Source organism: Salvelinus namaycush, chromosome 3 (genome assembly GCF_016432855.1).
Source record: "Salvelinus namaycush isolate Seneca chromosome 3, SaNama_1.0, whole genome shotgun sequence".
Taxonomy (NCBI): domain Eukaryota; kingdom Metazoa; phylum Chordata; class Actinopteri; order Salmoniformes; family Salmonidae; genus Salvelinus; species Salvelinus namaycush.
This window is the reverse complement of record NC_052309.1, coordinates 56,493,559-56,512,227: the sequence shown is the minus strand read 5'-3', so window position 1 is coordinate 56,512,227 and position 18,669 is coordinate 56,493,559. Positions and strand designations below refer to the sequence as shown.

At 41.5% G+C, this 18,669-nt stretch overlaps 2 protein-coding genes across 4 annotated transcripts; one reads left to right on the top strand and one right to left on the bottom strand.

Moving 5' to 3' along the window:
• Positions 1 to 1,440: 1,440 nt before the first annotated feature.
• On the bottom strand, positions 1,441 to 10,955 carry LOC120033226 (SAGA-associated factor 29-like). Of its 3 annotated transcripts, none has more exons than XM_038979509.1 (10): positions 10,645 to 10,955; positions 8,307 to 8,380; positions 4,435 to 4,510; positions 3,829 to 3,901; positions 3,417 to 3,481; positions 3,145 to 3,274; positions 2,762 to 2,908; positions 2,575 to 2,610; positions 2,263 to 2,425; positions 1,441 to 1,994 (listed from the first exon to the last, which is right to left on the bottom strand). In XM_038979509.1, exons 1-10 carry the CDS (start codon positions 10,649 to 10,651, stop codon positions 1,878 to 1,880), a joined length of 888 nt encoding a protein of 295 aa, XP_038835437.1. In that variant the 5' UTR covers positions 10,652 to 10,955; the 3' UTR covers positions 1,441 to 1,877. The 3 variants fall into 3 exon arrangements, with proteins under 3 accessions (XP_038835437.1, XP_038835450.1, XP_038835444.1); XM_038979522.1 differs by lacking the exon at positions 10,645 to 10,955 and adding an exon at positions 10,367 to 10,613; XM_038979516.1 differs by lacking the exon at positions 10,645 to 10,955 and adding an exon at positions 10,373 to 10,612.
• Positions 10,956 to 12,836: 1,881 nt separating this feature from the next.
• Positions 12,837 to 14,178, top strand: nupr1b (nuclear protein 1b). Its single transcript, XM_038979643.1, has 3 exons — positions 12,837 to 13,079; positions 13,300 to 13,437; positions 13,711 to 14,178. Exons 1-2 carry the CDS (start codon positions 12,980 to 12,982, stop codon positions 13,425 to 13,427), a joined length of 228 nt encoding a protein of 75 aa, XP_038835571.1. The 5' UTR covers positions 12,837 to 12,979; the 3' UTR covers positions 13,428 to 13,437; positions 13,711 to 14,178.
• The last annotated feature ends 4,491 nt before the right edge of the window (positions 14,179 to 18,669 follow it).

Here is an 18,669-nt window from a genome sequence, read left to right as displayed (position 1 = left end):
ACATTATGTTCATACAAATATTTACACATGTTAAGTTTGCTGAAAATTTATGCAGTTGACAGTGAGGACAATTCTTTTTTTGCTGAGTTTATGTATGTGTACAGTACCAGTCAAAAGTTTGGACACCTTTGCCTTGACGACAGATTTGCACACTCTTGGCATTCTCTCAACCAGCTTCACCTGGAATGCTTTTCCAGCAGTCTTGAAGGAGTTCCCACATATGCTGAGCACTTGTTGGGTGCTTTTCCTTCACTCTGCGGTCCAACTCATCCCAAACCATTTCAATTGGGTTGAGGTCGGGTGATTGTGGAGGCCAGATCATCTGATGCAGCACTCCATCACTCTCCTTCTTGGTCAAATAGCCCTTACATAGCCTGGAGGTGTGTTGGGTCATTGTCCTGTTGAAAAACAAATGATAGTCCCACAAAGCGCAAACCCGATGGGATGGCGTATCGCTGCAGAATGCTGTGGTAGCCATGCTGGTTAAGTGTGCCTTGAATTCTAAATAAATCAGTTTTACCAGCAAAGCATCGCCACACCACCACACCTCCACACTTCACGGTGGGAACCACACATGCGGAGATCATCCGTTCACCTACTCTGCATCTCACAAAGACACGGCGGTTGGACCCAAAAATCTAAAATTTGGACTCATCAGACCAAATTACAGATTTCCACCGGTCTATTGCTCATGTTTCTTGGCCCAAGGAAGTCTCTTTTTCTTATTGGTATCCTTTTTTTAGTCGTTTCTTTTCAGAAATTTTACCATGAAGGCCTGATTCATGCAGTCTCCTCTGAACAGTTGATGTTGAGATGTGTCTGTTACTTGAACTACATGAAGCATTTATTTGGGCTGCAATTTCTGCTCCAATGAACTTATCCTCTGCAGCAGAGGTAACTCTGGGTCTTCCTGTGGCGGTCCTCATGAAGAGCCAGTTTCATCATAGTGCTTGATGGTTTCTGTGACTGCACTTGAAGAAACTTTCAAAGTTCTTGAGATTTTCCAGATTGACTGACCTTCATGTCTTAAAGTAATGATGGACTGTTGTTTCTCTTCGCTTATTTGAGCGGTTCTTGCCATAATATGGACTTGGTCTTTTACCAAATATGGCTATCTTCTGTATACCACCCCTACCTTGATTGGCTGAAACGCATTAAGGAGACATTTTACAAATTAACTTTTACCAAGGCACACCTGTTAATTGAAATGCATTACAGGTTACTCATGAAGCTGGTTGAGAGAATGCCAAGAGTGTGCAAAGCTGTCATCAAGGCAAAGGGTGGCTACTTTGAAGAATCTCAAATATGTCATATATTTTCATTTGTTTAACACTTTTTTGGTTACATACATTCCATGTGTTATTTCATTATTCTACAATGTAGAAAATAGTACAAATAAAGAAAAACCCTTGAATGAGTAGCTATGTCCAAACTTTTGACTGGTACTGTATATAAAAAAACATTTATTCTTACTCAGTGTCCATAGTCAACATACAAATTTAAAAAACATTTTTTTTTGTTAACATTTTTGTTTTTTTACATCACACATGCAGCATAGCCCGTTCCACAAGAAGCATAGTCATGTCACCACCAGGCCAATACAGACAGAACAGAGCACAGAACATCCTGCACGTCTCACGATGATCATACAGATGAGCCATGATAACACACCGTTGGATATCAATACAACTCCCTAGATTGACTGAGCCCCACAGATAGCTGCCCAAACCTGCCCTCAGTGTGTCCATACGTGTGGCTAGGGTATGGAACCCATTGTTATTCTGGGGAGAGGGGTGGTTGGAAACACTTGTCTTGGAACACTTGTCTACACAGCATCTTCAGTCCCCTTGATTTCGACTGACTCCCTCTTCTCTTCTTTACTTTTTTTTGTTCTCTTTGCAGGCCACCACGTATCTCTGAGCTACGTTGAGGGGCGGGGAGTAGCCGTCTGCGTACGACGTGTCCTCAAACAGCACTGAGTAGTCGTCCTGGGGCTGAGAGGGCAGAGAGAACATGGTGGTTAGTGGAGAGAACAGGGTTCACTGATTTGGGGTCAGTTTAGCATTTTCCCCACTAATGGTTAAGGTTAGGATTGATGGAGGGGAAGCTGCCAAGCAAGGGGCCAGCCTGGATGCAGGGTTTGGTGTACAGTAACATTAACTCCAACTGAACCAGCTTCGTGTAGTTTCGTCATCAAATAAAATGTATTCAAATGACATCAATCAGTCCCCCCCTCCCCTCCTCTCCCTTTCCTTGTCTCACCCGGTGTGGGTGTGTGTGGATGAGGGCTCTGTAGAAGCAGGTGGTCTGGGGGTAGAGGGCCAGCACCAGCTGGTCTTTACTGAACAGGGCCTCCGGGTCCGTCTCTGGGTTGGCCTTCCACTGGGGCAGGGGGATGATACGCCGCCTGCTCAGGGTGTGTCTCCTGGAGGAGGAGGATGGGAGATTGGGGGGGAGAAGTAGAGTAGATAATTGTCATTACATCCGAGGTAAGAATTTCAGGGCATAAAATATAATGTACTACAAGACAAAATAGTAGGAAGAGAAATAAAGAAAATGAAGACAATGACTTACTCTTTTCCTTCCTCATCAATGTCATCCACTTCGTACCTGAAGGACAGAGCAGAAGAATACAACTCAAAACAGTCTGTGTTGTAGCTGATTGGCTAAAAGTGTTAAAGGCTGTAGTTGATTGGTAACAGTGGGATATGGCTGTACTTGATTGGCTAGCAGTGGCTGGAGCTGATTTGCTGATAGTTACTTGTTGGTGGAGTGGCTGTAGCTGACCACCTCGGCCAGGATCCACTGTTCGTCTCCGTCCACGGCCTTGACCCGCGCTGCCACCTTGTCCCCCTGCTTGGCCACGTAGTCACTGCTGGCTGGCATCGCCCCACACAGGGGAGGAGGACTGGAGAGGAGGAGGAGAGGGGGATACAGGGAAGGGTGGAGGGTTTTAGGAGTGGGGGGAGTAATATAGTAATGGAGGACAGAAAAAAGGGGCAGGTGGAAGAAAAGTGGGGGAGGTACAGAACTTGAACTGTGCACAATAAGAACACAGATTTTCATTTACCGTTGTAAAAAATGTTGCTATGTTGTGCAGTACTGAACAGGGCTCAGGAGAGAGACTGAATCATCAGACCCTACCTGTCTCCTGGCTTGCCGATCCACAGCGGGAGCGTCATGGCTGACTGTTGGAGCAGTGTCATCAGCACCCCCCTCCGCATGGTCTTCCTGGGGGGGTCATTGTCGCTGTTCACCCCTGCCATCTTAGCCGCTGGGGGAGAGGAGAGAGAAGATAGTGAGGCATGGGCTGCATCTCAATAGTATACAGTGGCTTCTTCTCAGTTCGTCTCCTCTCCTTCTTAAATAGGATATAGGCTATTATGAGAATTCAGTCACAGCCATACTCTCCTTACCTATTCGCCTCTCCTCCAATAAGGATTTGATCTCTGCAATTTTGTCGAGGGCATGACGAAGAATACTGTGGGAGAGAGAGTGGTGTCCGAGTTATTACTTTGGAATGGAGGTGTACTTACTTACTCCACATGGTGGCGATGATTTCTGAACGCAAGACAAAAACACATCTAATCACTGAACTACCACAGTTGCATAGGTGAAAGGAAACATTACATTAAATGGCTTACACCAAACCTATCATGTCAGATCAGCAGACACTCCAAGTGGCATAGTGCAAGCGGCATAGGGATGTCAGTGTAGGCTACCCTGATGAAGACAGCTTGTCTGTCGAAACGTTGGTTATTAAATTATTGCATCTGAGCTCCGAGAGTGGGCGGCTCGCCTTTTCTTTTTCAAGTGTAGGCTACCGACCTGCACTCTGCCTCAGCGTCTGCTCTGGCTGTGGTGTAGAGTCCCCTCAGCTTAGTCCGGTAATAAGGGGAGGCTGGGGGAGATGGGGACAAGAATAACACCTTATTACACTGTGTGTGTGTGTGTGTGTGTGTGTGTGTGTGTGTGTGTGTGTGTGTGTGTGTGTGTGTGTGTGTGTGTGTGTGTGTGTGTGTGTGTGTGTGTGTGGGTTTGTCTATCCTTGTGGGGATCTAAAATCCCCAAAAGTCCCCACAAGGATAGTATAATAAAGAACATTCTCCCTCGTGGGGACATTTCCCCACGTCCCCATGAGGACAAAGGCTATTTTAATCTTAGGGTTTAGGGTTAGGATAAGAGGTTAGTGGTAAGGTTTAGGGTTACAAGTAAGGGTTAGGTTTAGGGGTTAGGGAAAATAAGATTTTGAATGGAAATAAATTTTAGGTCCCCACGATGTTAGAAGAACATAATGTGTGTGTGTGGGGTAAAGAGTTAGCCAGACGACACATGAATAGAAACAGTGTGTAATTGTAATATGAAGAGTTCTAAAATAGTGTTGCAGTGTTGATGGACAAAAGGGGAATGTGGGAAGGCGAGGTAGAGGCTCACTCTTGTTCTCAGTCTGCATCCTCTCGTGTGTTTTCTGGATGTTGAGCAGGTTGTGTTCACTGCGCGACCGCTCCTCCTGAAAAAGAGAAGGAAAGGGATTAGTATTACAAAGTGGTTGTTGCATAGGTGCAACCTGACGCAGTATATCAGCAAGAATAACATGTCATGTGCACACAAAAGTCAGTGTAATACATTGAGGTTATGTTTTGGCAATTTATTTAAATAAATTAAATATTTTTGAGGGTAGATCAGCATTAATATTGAAGATAGATTGTAGCTTCCATCAATGTAATTGTCTGCATCACTTCCAATCGCCCATATATCTTTTTGCAAATAAATACACACACAGTTGAAGTCGGAAATGTACATACACCTTAGCCAAATACATTTAAACTCAGTTTTTCACAATTCCTGACATTTAATCCTAGTAAAAATTCCGTCTTAGGTCAGTTAGGATCACCACTTTATTTTAAGAATATGAAATGTCAGAATAACAGTAGAGAGAATGATTTATTTCAACTTTTATTTCTTTTATTTTTCACATTCCCAGTGGGTCAGAAGTTTACATACACTCAATTAGTATTCGGTAGCATTGCCTTTAAATTGTTTAACTTGGGTCAAACGGTTTAGGTAGCCTTCCACAAGCTTCCCACAATATGTTGGGTGAATTTTGGCCATTCCTCCTGACAGAGCTGTTGTAACTGAGTTAGGTTTGTAGGCCTCCTTGCTCGCACACACCTTTTCAGTTCTGCCCACAAATTTTCTATAGGATTGAGGTCAGGGCTTTGTGATGGCCACTCCAATACCTTGACTTTGTTGTCCTTAAGCCATTTGCCACAACTTTGGAAGTATGCTTTGGGTCAATGTTCATTTGCGACCAATCTTTAACTTCCTGACTGATGTCTTGAGATGTTGCTTCAATATATCCACATAATTTTCCTGCCATCTATTTTGTGAAGTGCACCAGTCCCTCCTCCAGCAAAGCACACCCACAACATGATGCTGCCACCCCCGTGCTTCGAGGTTGGGATGGTTTCTTCAGCTTGCAAGCCTCCCCCTTTTTCCTCCAAACATAACGATGGTCATTATGGCCAAACAGTTCTATTTTTGTTTCATCAGACCAGAGGACATTTCTCCAAAAAAGTACGATCTTTGTCCCCATGTGCAGTTGCAAACCGTAGTCTGCCTTTTTTATGGCGGTTTTGGAGCAGTGGCTTCTTCCTTGCTGAGCGGCCTTTCAAGTTGTGTCGATATAGGACTCGTTTTACTGTGGATATAGATACTTTTGTACCGGTTTCCTCCAGCATCTTCACAAGGTCCTTTGCTGTTGTTCTGGGATTAATTTGCACTTTTCGCACCAAAGTACATTCATCTCTAGGAGACAGAATGCGTCTCCTTGCTGTGCGATATGACGGCTGCGTGGTCCATGGTGTTTATACTTGCGTACTAGTGTTTGTACAGATGAAGGTGGTACCTTCAGGCGTTTGGAAATTGCTTCCAAGGATGAACCAGACTTGTGGAGGTCCACAATTTTTTTTCTGAGGTCTTGGCTGATTTATTTTTGCTTGTCCCATAATGTCAAGCAAGGAGGCACTGAGTTTGAAGGTAGGTCTTGAAATACATCCACAGGTACACCTCCAATTGACTAAATTGTGGCCTGCTGGAGGTCATTTTGCAGGGCTCTGGCAGTGCTCCTCTTTGCACAAAGGCGGAGGTAGCGGTCCTGCTGCTGGGTTGTTGCCCTCCTACGGCCTCCTCCACGTCTCCTGATGTACTGGCCTGTCTCCTGGTAGCGCCTCCATGCTCTGGACACTACGCTGACAGACACAGCAAACCTTCTTGCCACAGCTCGCATTGATGTGCCATCCTGGATGAGCTGCACTACCTGAGCCACTTGTGTGGGTTGTAGACTCCGTCTCATGCTACCACTAGAGTGAAAGCACCGCCAGCATTCAAAAGTGACCAAAACATCAGCCAGGAAGCATAGGAACTGAGAAGTGGTCTGTGGTCACCACCTGCAGAATCACTCCGTTATTGGGGGTGTCTTGCTAATTGCCTATAATTTCCACCTTTTGTCTATTCCATTTGCACAACAGCATGTGAAATTTATTGTCAATCAGTGTTGCTTCCTAAGTGGACAGTTTGATTTCACAGAAGTGTGATTGACTTGGAGTTACATTGTGTTGTTTAAGTGTTCCCTTTATTTTTTTGAGCAGTATATATATATATATATATATATATATATATATATATATATATATATATACAGACATACACACATCTTTAAAAAATATATATTTCCTTTATTACCCTCCAACCCTACCACCCCTCCCCCAATTGGAGCAAACGAGTGAACAACACATGGGTGGGTTAATCCTAGATTAATTTAAACCATGTTGGTGCAACGTTGGTGCCTTAGGCCTGTCTTTCCAGCTTATACATACTATATAGATTTCATGGACACAGTCTATTTTATACATTTTATTTTGTTTTTAACTTGTCATTCCTCTACCCTCAACCTCTCCCATATATTTCTGATGTCCATCCGGTTTGATTTCTATTTGCCATATCTTTCAAACTGTGCTCTTTCAAAAAAGTTCTTAACCTATATACGTTTTACGGGCACAGTATGTTTTATATTAGTTATCTTGTTATTAGTCCCAAAACAAGCTACATATGGACAGTACCAAAACAAATGATCTAATGATTCTGCCTCTTCGCACCAAAATCTGCAGAGCTGGGAAGGTTGTATCCCCCATATAAATAACATTCTGTTGGTTGCAAGAATTCTGTAAAATAATTGAAATGGAAAAATTCAAAGTTTTGAATCCGGCGTTGTTTTGCGTATCAGTTCATAAACCATACGCCATGGAATCGGTACGTCAAAAATCTCTTTTGCAATCTATATGGCACAGCTGTACATTTTTTGGTCCTTAAATGAAACGGATATACTTTTTTATTTATCACAATTTTCTTTAAGCAATGATGGTCTTTAATGCAAGTCCGACAGACAAGTTCCTTACTTTTCCCCCCTTCCACTTTCCTCTTCCATTTTTGCTGTGTTTTAGTTAGCTGCATGTATGACATAACTCCACCAGTCGTATTTATGATATAATTTATGAAGATCATACTTTTTATTTTTTTTAAATCTAAAAAGTATGTTTTTTTAATCAATTAGTATATTTGAGTTTAACAACAATACTTGTAGTATTATTTGTTCTGTCTTTTCTGGTAGATTAAATTGAAATTGCAACCAACTTTCTATGGCTTGTTTTAAAAATAGCAATATTTGGGAGATGATTTCCTTTTCAAATAACTGAAAGTGCGAGGTTGAAATCTGAATAATGGCAAAACGGCCTTTCTTGAATATAGTGTGAGACATTCTTACTAATTTGCTAGAGAACCCGTTCGGATTTAAGTATAACTTTTGTATGACTGCAGCCTTTATTGAGAGGTCTAATGCTTTAATATTTAATCATTTCTGCCCTCCAAATTCATATTCATTATATAAATAGGCCCGTTTAATTTTGTCCGGCTTGCCGTTCCAAATAAAATTGAATATTTTTTTCCTCATATAATTTAAAAACTGTTCGCTAGGTGTAGGCAAGACCATAAGCAAATAGATAAACTGGGATATGACTAAAGAGTTTTCAGGGAAATTTTGATAGGTATTACATTACTCCCAAATGTGACTGCAATCCCTATGATGGCATGATGTAAAAATAAGAGCCATAGGAGTCACATTTAAATATTACTTGCTAGGTAGCTATTTATTTATCATATAACCGTCCTCCACTGTGGTCCCTGAGTCACTGGTCAGTGCTCCCGATGACAACATCACTTGGGCGTAGCAATCATTGGTTGAGACTTACCTGTGTCTGCTTGATGAGTTGATGGAGCTCTGTTAAAAGGTCTGCGATTATGGTGTCTGCCGGCATGATTTTGCCTGTGGTAACGAGATGTCCAAAATGCATTCATCAAATTAGTTTCACTTGAGTTTAAGCAGCAACATGATAGACATGCCTTGCAGACATGATAGCTAGCCAGCAGATTCCAACCCTACCGTTACGCTTGTTTACACTGAGTTGCACTGGGGTCGGAACATCATCATGGTTAGATTAAGACTCTGGGGATGAGAAATTGTGTTGTACTCCGAATTACCCCATTATCCCAACTGTTACACCGGGAAGAATGAACGACTGCTCTGTTACACCGGGAAGAATGAACGACTGCTTTTCTTTCCGGAAAGCTGCCCTTTTCGTCCTCATGCTATCCAGCAGTAGCCATTATGGAATGACATGTTGCGTTAGACAACAAAGGAGCTGATTGGCTGACACTGCCATTCCAAAATGGTGGCGGTGGCTACTGCTAGCTAGCATGAGGACAAAAAGGGCAGTTTTCCCAGAAAGCTAGCAGATTTCAATCTTCTTGATGTATCAGTTTGGTCCAATGCTGCAGTTTTTCTCTAAATATCAAATTACTTCTGGGTAACAATTAAGTACCTTATTGTGACTGTTTTCAATTAAAATGGTCAAGAAACAAAAATAGCTTCTTAGCAAATTCTCAGGCAAGAACTATTAGGACTGTCTGGGAGTGGTCTATGTGGGGCGGGGAAAAAGGAAACTATCTGTTATTGGCAGAGAGGTTTGGAACTCACTCGCTTTCTGAGGGGATTCAATTAATCTGGCCTGGGCGCCCGGATAGGCGTGTTTTGCAACGGGGGAAGTTTATTTGATTTGTTTTGGAACCGGGCTTTTGTTAGGACTGTCTGAGAATGGTCTATGTGGGGAGGGGAAAATGGAAAACTAGCTGTTATTGGCAGGGAGGTTTGGAACGCAGTCGCTTACTGATAGGATTCGATTTATCTGACCTGGGCGCCTGGATAGGTGTGTTATTCAACGGCTGAATGTTGATTGCATTTGTTTTTGAACCGAGCTGCCTGAGCCATGGTGCCCCGTTCAAAGCCTACGGCGAAGTTGGCTCAAAACAAAAGTGACGTATTTTAAGCACGTGGAGTAATGAGTAGGATTCTGTATTTTCACATTCAAAAGTGATTGCTTTTGATAAAAACACATTATCTGCCTTTCCAATAAAAACTAGTTTGAAAATTCAAACATAGATTTTATGGAAAAGAGGTGTTGTATGTTACTGGATGATGTACCATGCTGCCTTGTTGACAACATGACCGGCATAGATCACTACTCAATTTTAGAAGGGTTCTCCTCCCTCACCGCTTTCCCCATTCATGTCACGTGCCATAGAAACGTGCCCTGCAGCTCAACATAATCTAATACCGCCCATTGGTCTATTAACTCATTTACCACCTGGTGATGTCACCAGGCAGGCAAAAACTCCATCCCACCAAAACAATCTGAAATTTCAGGAGGTATTTTGAAAGAGCTCTTACACTAAAGGCATTATCATAATTTTCACAATATTATTCCAACTACAACGTGTGGGAATATATTGTAACGACCCTGGGACGTTACAATATATATACACAACTCAGGAAATCACGTTTTTGACAGCAATGGGCATTTAATCTAACCGTGATTGCGTTCTGAACCCAGTGCAGCTCAACGTAAACAAGCGTAACGGTAGTGTTGGAATCTTCTGGCTAGCTAGCTAACAGTAAGGTTACATTACTAGGTAGTTGTATTGTTCGCAACGTACGTCACATTTACTTTGTACTTGCAAGTTGTCTGCAAAAGTTAGCTAACGTGGTCAGAACAAACATATTGCAGGAAACTAGCCAGCTAAATTGTAAAAATCTAGCAAGCTAGCTTCGCTGGCTAAATAGCTAGCTAGCTTCTATGATGACTTAAACGTGATCTTTCCTTTTTATCAACCACCAAACGCAGTTTATTTTGTGGAGTAAAGTTACATTTTGATAAATTGTTATACAACATGTTTAGAACTATACATTCCCTACCTTTACCTTTGGTAGTTAGGTAGCTTGTTAGCTTTCATTCGTTTCAAGGCCTACTACGGACTGGCAGCGAGGACAAACCGTACTACCCCAAACGTTTGTCTTACGCGTCTTTCAATATGGCATCTCGGCCATAGACTGTATATAAATAAGGTCTCTCTTTACCATATGGGTGTTCCAATGTAAAATAAATAAATAAATATAATAATCACACGTAAATATAATTGTTTGAATTCGTTTAGCAAATGTTTACAACCCATGTAATTTACTTCACCACTTACATTCCATCTTCCAAACATCTCTCCTCAATGTTTACATATTGAAACATACAGACAGTTCTTTTGAGGCGTTCTCTAGTAAACACATTAAATCGGACTGTAATGTTCTGTTCTTTTTCTGAAGCTTGTGTAAAATGTTCCGTCAGCAGAATTCTGCGAGGGAGTGGAGGGAGGTTTGGCCTCTGGAAACAAACACCAGCTATAAACACTATGGTGAAGAAAACAGCTACATAAAGAGCAAAACAATCACTAAGAACAAAACTCAATAGACAACTAATATGAATGTAAAGCTAGGTAGACAGTGCCCTAATGTAAAGCAATATATTGTATCTATTTGATATTACTAGTTGGGTGTGTGTGGAAGGGGGGCAAAGGGTGGTGAGGTGGAGATACCGAAAAGTTAATATTCAACGCTGTCATGGAGAAAATGAGGTCGTAAAATGGACCATAGACAGACACAGATAAGTGTTGGCTTATCTGCCATGTGTCTAAACTGTCTGGGACACTCTGTGCTGTTTATAATTGTGTGTGTGTGTGTGTGTGTGTGTGTGTGTGTGTGTGTGTGTGTGTGTGTGTGTGTGTGTGTGTGTGTGTGTGTGTGTGTGTGTGTGTGTGTGTGTGTGTGTGTGTGTGTGTGTGTGTGTGTGTGTGTGTGTGTGAGTATTTGTGTGTTCAGTGTGTTTGTTGAGAGTAGGCTTAGTCACAGCTCATATGGGTAAGCTCATATTTCAGCAAATATTTATTGAACAGAGTGCCCACATGACTGAGAAATGCCAAGAAAGTGTGGAAGGAGGAGTCACAGAAAGAGTAAGGGGAGAGGGAGAAAACAGTGAAATAAAAAACAGGAATGTTATTAGACAACTGAGAGATAGCCGTTGAAAGGAAACAAGCACAAATGTAAGAAATATGAATCGTGGGAGTGAAAGAGAGATAAGAGAGACTGGGAGAAAGAGAGAGTGAAGCCTAAACATGTCACCCCGCCCCTCTCAGCTCTGACTCCAGTTTATGGCCAGTACAGGACTGTTTATGACTGTTTATGGAGGCAGCGAGGGAAGTAAAACATGCCAAGAACTCTCTCCCTGCTTCAGTACGCCTGCGTCAAACCTTCCTTGCTCAAAAACAATTAGGTCATATCCAAAAGGACTGGTTTGTGGAATATTCAAGCCAGGCTTTAGGAGAAGAGGCTACTTTGAGACGTTTTACTCATAGCTCCTGGTTCAAGGCCTGTAATTTATTTGACAGCGTCAGAACATGAGTATATTTATGTGAGGGAAGGGCCTTTCCTCATCGTTTTCACAGATACAGACAGTCATGTGTTTATTTGTCATGACTACAGTCTGAATCATTCTATCTAGGACATATATATATGTTTATATATTCCTTTATGTAGGCCTACAGTACAACATACATTTAATTTCCTCTCTATTAACATGCACACGTGAGAACACACACACACAATGGGATTTCATGGGTGCTATAGAACTGCGATCAAAATGGGTTCAATGCCTACTGAACAATCAAAATCTGTCTAACAACTTAGCATTGTCACCAAAAGTTGGTTCACCCTGCTCACATTCACGCACCTCACCTTAAAGCACCCTTTGGATTGGCCTTGACAGACAAATGGAGGTCATACAAAGAAAAGGGGGGGGCTGTTAGAAAACGTGAGAAGTGTAAGCTTTGAACCACAGGTGTTGATAAGACTGAAAGAAAAACATTGTTAATCTAATCTTTGTCTCCGAGGAGGGAGGAGTTGATAGGGCAGAGAAACCACGTCGGTGAAGGAAACTAGGTGCATTTAGAATTAAGAAATTAGTTAATTGCCCATGTAAAATAAATGACTATTGGAAGATGACCAATAGAAAGAAAGGATAAAGCATAATTGTGCAATGGAATAGATTACACAAATACAAACAGGCTACTAATAAAGAGAGAGAAAGACGACATGTACCACGAGATGTAGAGCAAATTAAATCAATAAAGGGCACCTGATTAAAATAAACAAACATGGTTGACCTTAAACTACAGTGACATATGTTATTGAAAGTTGGCGTCAAACATTTACCAAAAACTCATGCAACGTTCACTGACTCAGGCAAGGGCCAATGACTCATAACAAAACTGGGAGGAGGACTCAACAAAACTGGGAGACATGGAGAAAGGGAGGAGCGACCATGCTTTATAAAGCACATGGGCAAGCGCATAAACCACTCATTTTGAGAGTTGAAAGAAAAAGAAACACCCGTGGAAAATAACTGCTTTCTAAAGTTGTTTTTGTTGCTGTCCAGCGAAAAGTTAGTTTACAGTTACTTTTTATCTGTTCAATAGAAGAGTCGCTATGTCAAGCTTCGTAGACGTGAAGAATGTTGAGCCAACCCACTTTGAAGAACAACACTACGACGAATATGAATACTATAACCTTTCAGAAAAATACACATGTAAGTATAAATAATTATTATGCTTGTTTGTGCAATGAATTATCAAGTTATGACCACCAAATAATGGTCACCGCAAAGAATTGAAAAATAAATGTCTAACTCCTCAACGTGTCGTAAGTGGCCCATGTTGACTGCTATGACGTTGCATTGGGGGCAAGTGGGTATGTTTTATTGTTTTCAAAGTCTCACAATCTGAACTGTGAACACTCACTGTTTCCAGGTGGCGCTAGCCGCAAGGGGAGGTCAAAGAAGGAAGCCAGCGACAATACCAACCGCCCCAACCCCGGAGGCCACGAGCGCAAGCTCGTAGAGAAACTTCAGAACACTGAAAAGAAGGCCAAGGTGTGAGTAAATGGAGGTAAGCCCCCCCCCACAATCTTTGTATACACTTCACAATTTTAAACGAACTCCCACATCTGGGGCTCAGGTGTGGGACTAAATATAAAGTTTGAGAGTGAATATTCAACATTTGATCTACAGTGAATTCTTTTTTTGTAGGCTTATTGTCCTACTAAATACTATTTTAAGGCATTGTTTTGATCCTATCTCAGTACTCTGTTCCTACCACCCTCATGTAGCAAACGGTCAAGTAGGCAGAACGTAACCAAAGTGCATTTGTCTTTCCGTTCAGGACAAATCGGACGGCTAACCCTGGCAACCGACCATGGCCGCCTTGGCGACAAAACAAGATGGGCAGACGGTGAACTCCAATGTAGAGGGGGGTGAATATGAGGACGAGTCACATGCTGCCAATGAGTCTGACTGTATCTTCAGTGAAGGGAGATTTCAGACCTCCTTCATAGAGCTGATGGTACGGTCGGTGGGAGTGGCCCCCATATTGGTTGTTCACCTCAGTCATGGGTAGATCTCCACTGAAGATGATGTAGACCACTTGTGCAAGTGTTTTCTGAACGACCTTCCCACGCAAGTTGGGAGTAATGGGGGTGGTGGCAGGATGCATCTCTTTTCAGTATCAATGTGGTTTTGTTTTTAAGTCTTCATTGACGATGCTTGTCACTTAATGTTTTTATAAACCAAAAAGTGTATTGAAAATAAATGCTTTCATAAAATATATTAAAAGTCTTGGTTTAAAGTGGTACTCCAGTCTCCTTTTCACATCCATTTAACCCAATTTACTTAACAAAAGGCACATCTCAATAGGTGGTCCAGGTAACACCACTGACCAGTGACTCAGGGACCACAGTGGAGGACGGTTATATGATAAATAAATAGCTACCTAGCTAGTAATATTCAAATGTGACTCCTATGGCTGACATCACAACTTCCCATCCAACCAACTCTTTGAATGCCCTATTCCTTGAAGTTTGCAGTTGTATAAACACTATTTTGCTTAACCTATTTTTATATTTTGGTGTGTGTACTTTACTGTCTATATACTTGGGATATTACTTTTCCAACATCCCTGGAGGATGTCTTATGAATTTGTCTTCGTGGAAGGTGTCATGGGCTGCAATCTTCAAACAAGCCAATAGGTGGCAGTAATAGATTTGTGTCAAATTACAGTCCTCTTTGGGAATGCTCTAGTTTAGAAAATTTCTGCCAAAGAATTAAGGGATTACTGTCAAGAAATTGACAATTTGAAGAGCCCTTGACATAACAGAAAATGCAAAAGAATAGCAATTTGTATGACTGCTCATTCAACTGTTTAAACTAAATGGATAATGAGAATAACTTAAGTCTGGTGCTTTGCATCTCTTCATCTGAAAATGTAGGCTACCCTTGAACTGAAATTAGTTGATGTTGGACAGGGTTTTTATATTAGGTTAGTTTCACGTGTCCTTCAAGGCGGCATAGCCTACATGGCAGTTTGTCTTGTTTTGAAAGTAATTCCCTATTTCTAAATTGAAAAAAAATTTGCTGTCAAATGCACTCACAAGTGTGACAAATAAACTTTGATTTTTGATTTGATACCGAGTGCTGTTGAGGCTACTGTAGACCTTCATAGAAAAACAGTGTGTTTTATTCAATTATTTGGTGATGTGAATATATTTAGTATAGTTTTATCTAACTTTTTAAATGTTTAACTATTTTTATTTTTATTAAATACACTGAGGAGGATGGTCCTCTCCCTCCTCCGAGAAGCCTCCACTGCTTGATACTTAAAACCTAAATCGATACTGTCATTGTGGTTCAAAAAATATGCATAATACTTGTTGGATGTGCATTTGGTGTCCATCTGTTGTTGATTTACAGCAGGGTCTCGTTAGATTTAACAGAATTTAACAGATTTAACAGATTTTTCATGTTTTTGTGCCTTGGATTGGACACGAGTCTACTGGGGGTGAATATCAGATAAACTATTGTGCAACACCCAACGCTTTTCCTATGAATTATTCTGGATATAATGACAAATTACATAGCTTAGTGGGTTTCTTCACAATATGATCCGGTAATGAAAGAACATGTCAAATACATTTTGTTTTCCATGTTACACCTGCAATTTTAAACAATACAAGGGGCTTGAAGTAGCCTAATTGAACTTGAATTTGGAGCTCAGAAATGCAAGCACTGGAATAGGCCTACCTTTAAAATCAGACATTTCCTCAATTCGGTACTTAAAGTCATTGTAATTATTGTTGCCAATTTAGAAGTTCTCCTTATAGTTATCCGTGATTTCATTTTTGATCAGTTTCTGTGAGTGATATGGTCACTTTCGTTTGTTTCCCGCCGCTTCAATTGAAGGATGTTGTGCTCCTCTGTTGCGGTAAAACCACATGTGGTTATTATGTGGATGACAACATCTAACGCTGGCTTCAACTTGGCTTTCCATACAAATTCTTCCATTAAAATAGGAACCTGTTTTATTTCTTTTTTTATACTTTTTGCATTATTTTTTGGGGGAGGTGAGGTTCTATATTAGGCCCTATAAATTATACAATTGTATAACATTGAGGTCCTTGAAAATTACAATTAAGTGCTTGAAAAAGTCCCTTAAAGTCCTTGAATTTGACTTGACAATGTCTGTATGAACCCTGCTTAAAGAATGTATAGTCCTAGGCCTATGTTGTTGTATAGGTAGAGTTATGGGCCAATTTGCATATATTCATTTTAATTCCTGTAAGTACACATGTCTAACTGCATGACAATGCTTTTTATTTTTTGTTTCAAACCATATTAAAATGTTGGTCCCAGTGTCACACATTGGCCCCATTATATTTATAAAAAGAACCATTAGCAGAAATGAAAACATGATCATGTAATGAAAACGTATACATGAAACACAAGGGAATATACATTCATATACACACAATGTAGCCTTCTTCTGCATGTACATGCACACCCACCGTTGTCAAATTCCCCCTGCTGTCTTCGGAGAGTGTACCTCAGCGTAACACGAACTAATCGGATTATATAAATCACCCCATCATGTCCTCTTGAACATAGACACACACACACACACACTTGCATCATCAAACAAACAGAGATATTGTCAACAAACAGACAGATGTTAGCTCATTTCATGTTCGTACTTAACAGCTGATCAAAACAGAAGACAAGGCTGCATTTACACAGGCAGCCCAATTCTGTTCTTTTTTTCGCTAATTGGTCAGATCAGCTGTTTTGCCATTGGGAAAAATATCAGAATTTGACTGCCTGTGTAAACGCAACCATAGTCTGGGACAAGTGATTGGTTTGTTGATGAATTATAGATGTTTCTGGCATACATACATACATAAATAAGTTACAGCTAACAGAAGATAAACATCCAATGGTCTGGATGCTATAGTCTGTTTCTGCTTCAGCCAACTTGTCATTGTCATGCCAGATCCAGATCCCATTGTTGTTCAATACGAGTTGTTCAATACATAGCCTATGCATTGACTTGTCAGTTATTCAGGCTCGATGTGTAACGACAGGAGAAATCACAAATTCACTACTCCCCTCCACTCACTCATGATATAGGTGCCAATAGGATTTAGGCTTATATAAAATCAGGGGTTAAAAATATGCATAGAAAGGCAGAAATATAAACCATTTGTCAGATTGTTGCATGACTTGTGCATCGTCACATCAACTGGTTTAGAGGAATGGGAAAGAAGAGAACACTCACCCAAACGGTGTGCCCCCCCCCCATCTGCAGTGGAGTTACCGGTGATTTTAGAAGTTGCCCTGGTTGCCTAGCAACTAGCCCTTGGAAATTCCGAAAGAGACCACTGAGACCATGGTGAGTGCATGGTGGAGTGTGTTAGAGAGATCATGTGTGTATGTCTGTGCACATGTTGCTGTTGTATTATACACTATACAGTGCATTCGGAAAGTATTCAGACCTCTTTCCTTCTTCCACATTTTGTTACCTTACAGATTTATTCTAAAATGGATTAAATGAAACATTTTCCTCGCCAATCTACACGCAAAAGAACATTCTCGTCTGTTATCATCACAGCTGTATATATAACCCCTCAAGCAGATACCACGACGGCCCTCAAGGAACTTCCCTACTCTATGTCAACTGGAAACCATATATCCTGAGACTGCATTTATGTTAGCTGGGGATTTTAACAAAGCAAATTTGAGAACTAGGCTACCTAAAAATCTATCAGCATATTGATTGCAGCACCCGCGCGGGCAATACACTGGACCATTGCTACTCTAACTTCCGTGATGCATACAAGGCCCTCCCCCGCCCTCCCTTCGGGAAATCCGACCACGACTCCATCTTGCTTCTACCGTGCTATAAGCAGAAACTCAAACAGGATGTACCCGTGACTAGAACCATTCAACGCTGGTCTGACCAATCGGAATCCACGCTTCAAGATTCTTTTGATCACGCGGACTGGGAAATGTTCTGGGCAGCCTCAGAGAATGACATATATCTATACGCTGACTCGTGAGTGAGTTTATAATGAAGTGCATTGGAGATGTTGTGCCCACTGTGGCTATCAAAACCTACCCTAACCAAAAACTATGGATGGCGGCATTCGCGCAAAACTGAAAGCGCGAACCACCGTATTTAACCATGGAAAGAGGACTGGGAATATGGCAGAATATAAACAGTGTAGTTATTTCCAAGGCAATCAAACAAGCGAAATGTCGGTATAGGGACAAAGTGGAGTCGCAATTCAACGGCTCAGCCACAAGACGTATGTGGCAGGGTCTACAGGCAATTACGGACTACAAAAACAAAACCAGCCATGTCACGGACACCGACGTATTGCTTCCAGACAAATTAAACACCTTCTTTGCCCTCTATGAGGATAGTAAATAAATACAGTTCCACCGACTCTGCCCGCTAACAAGGACTGCGGGCCCTCATTCCTCTTCTACGTGGCCGACGTGAGTAAGACATTTAAACGTGTTAACCCTTGCAAGGCTGCTGGCCCAGATGGCATCCCTAGCCGCGTCCTCAGAGCATGCGCAGACCAGCTGGCTAGTGTGTTTACAGACATATTCAATCGCTCCCTTCAATCGACACCATTATTCCTGTACCCAAGAAGGTAAAGGTAACTGAACTAAATGACTATCGCCCGTAGCACTCACTTCTGTCATCATGAAGTACTTTGAGAAACTAGTCAAGGATCATATCACCTCCACCTTACCTGCCACCTTAGACCCACTTCAGCTTGCATAC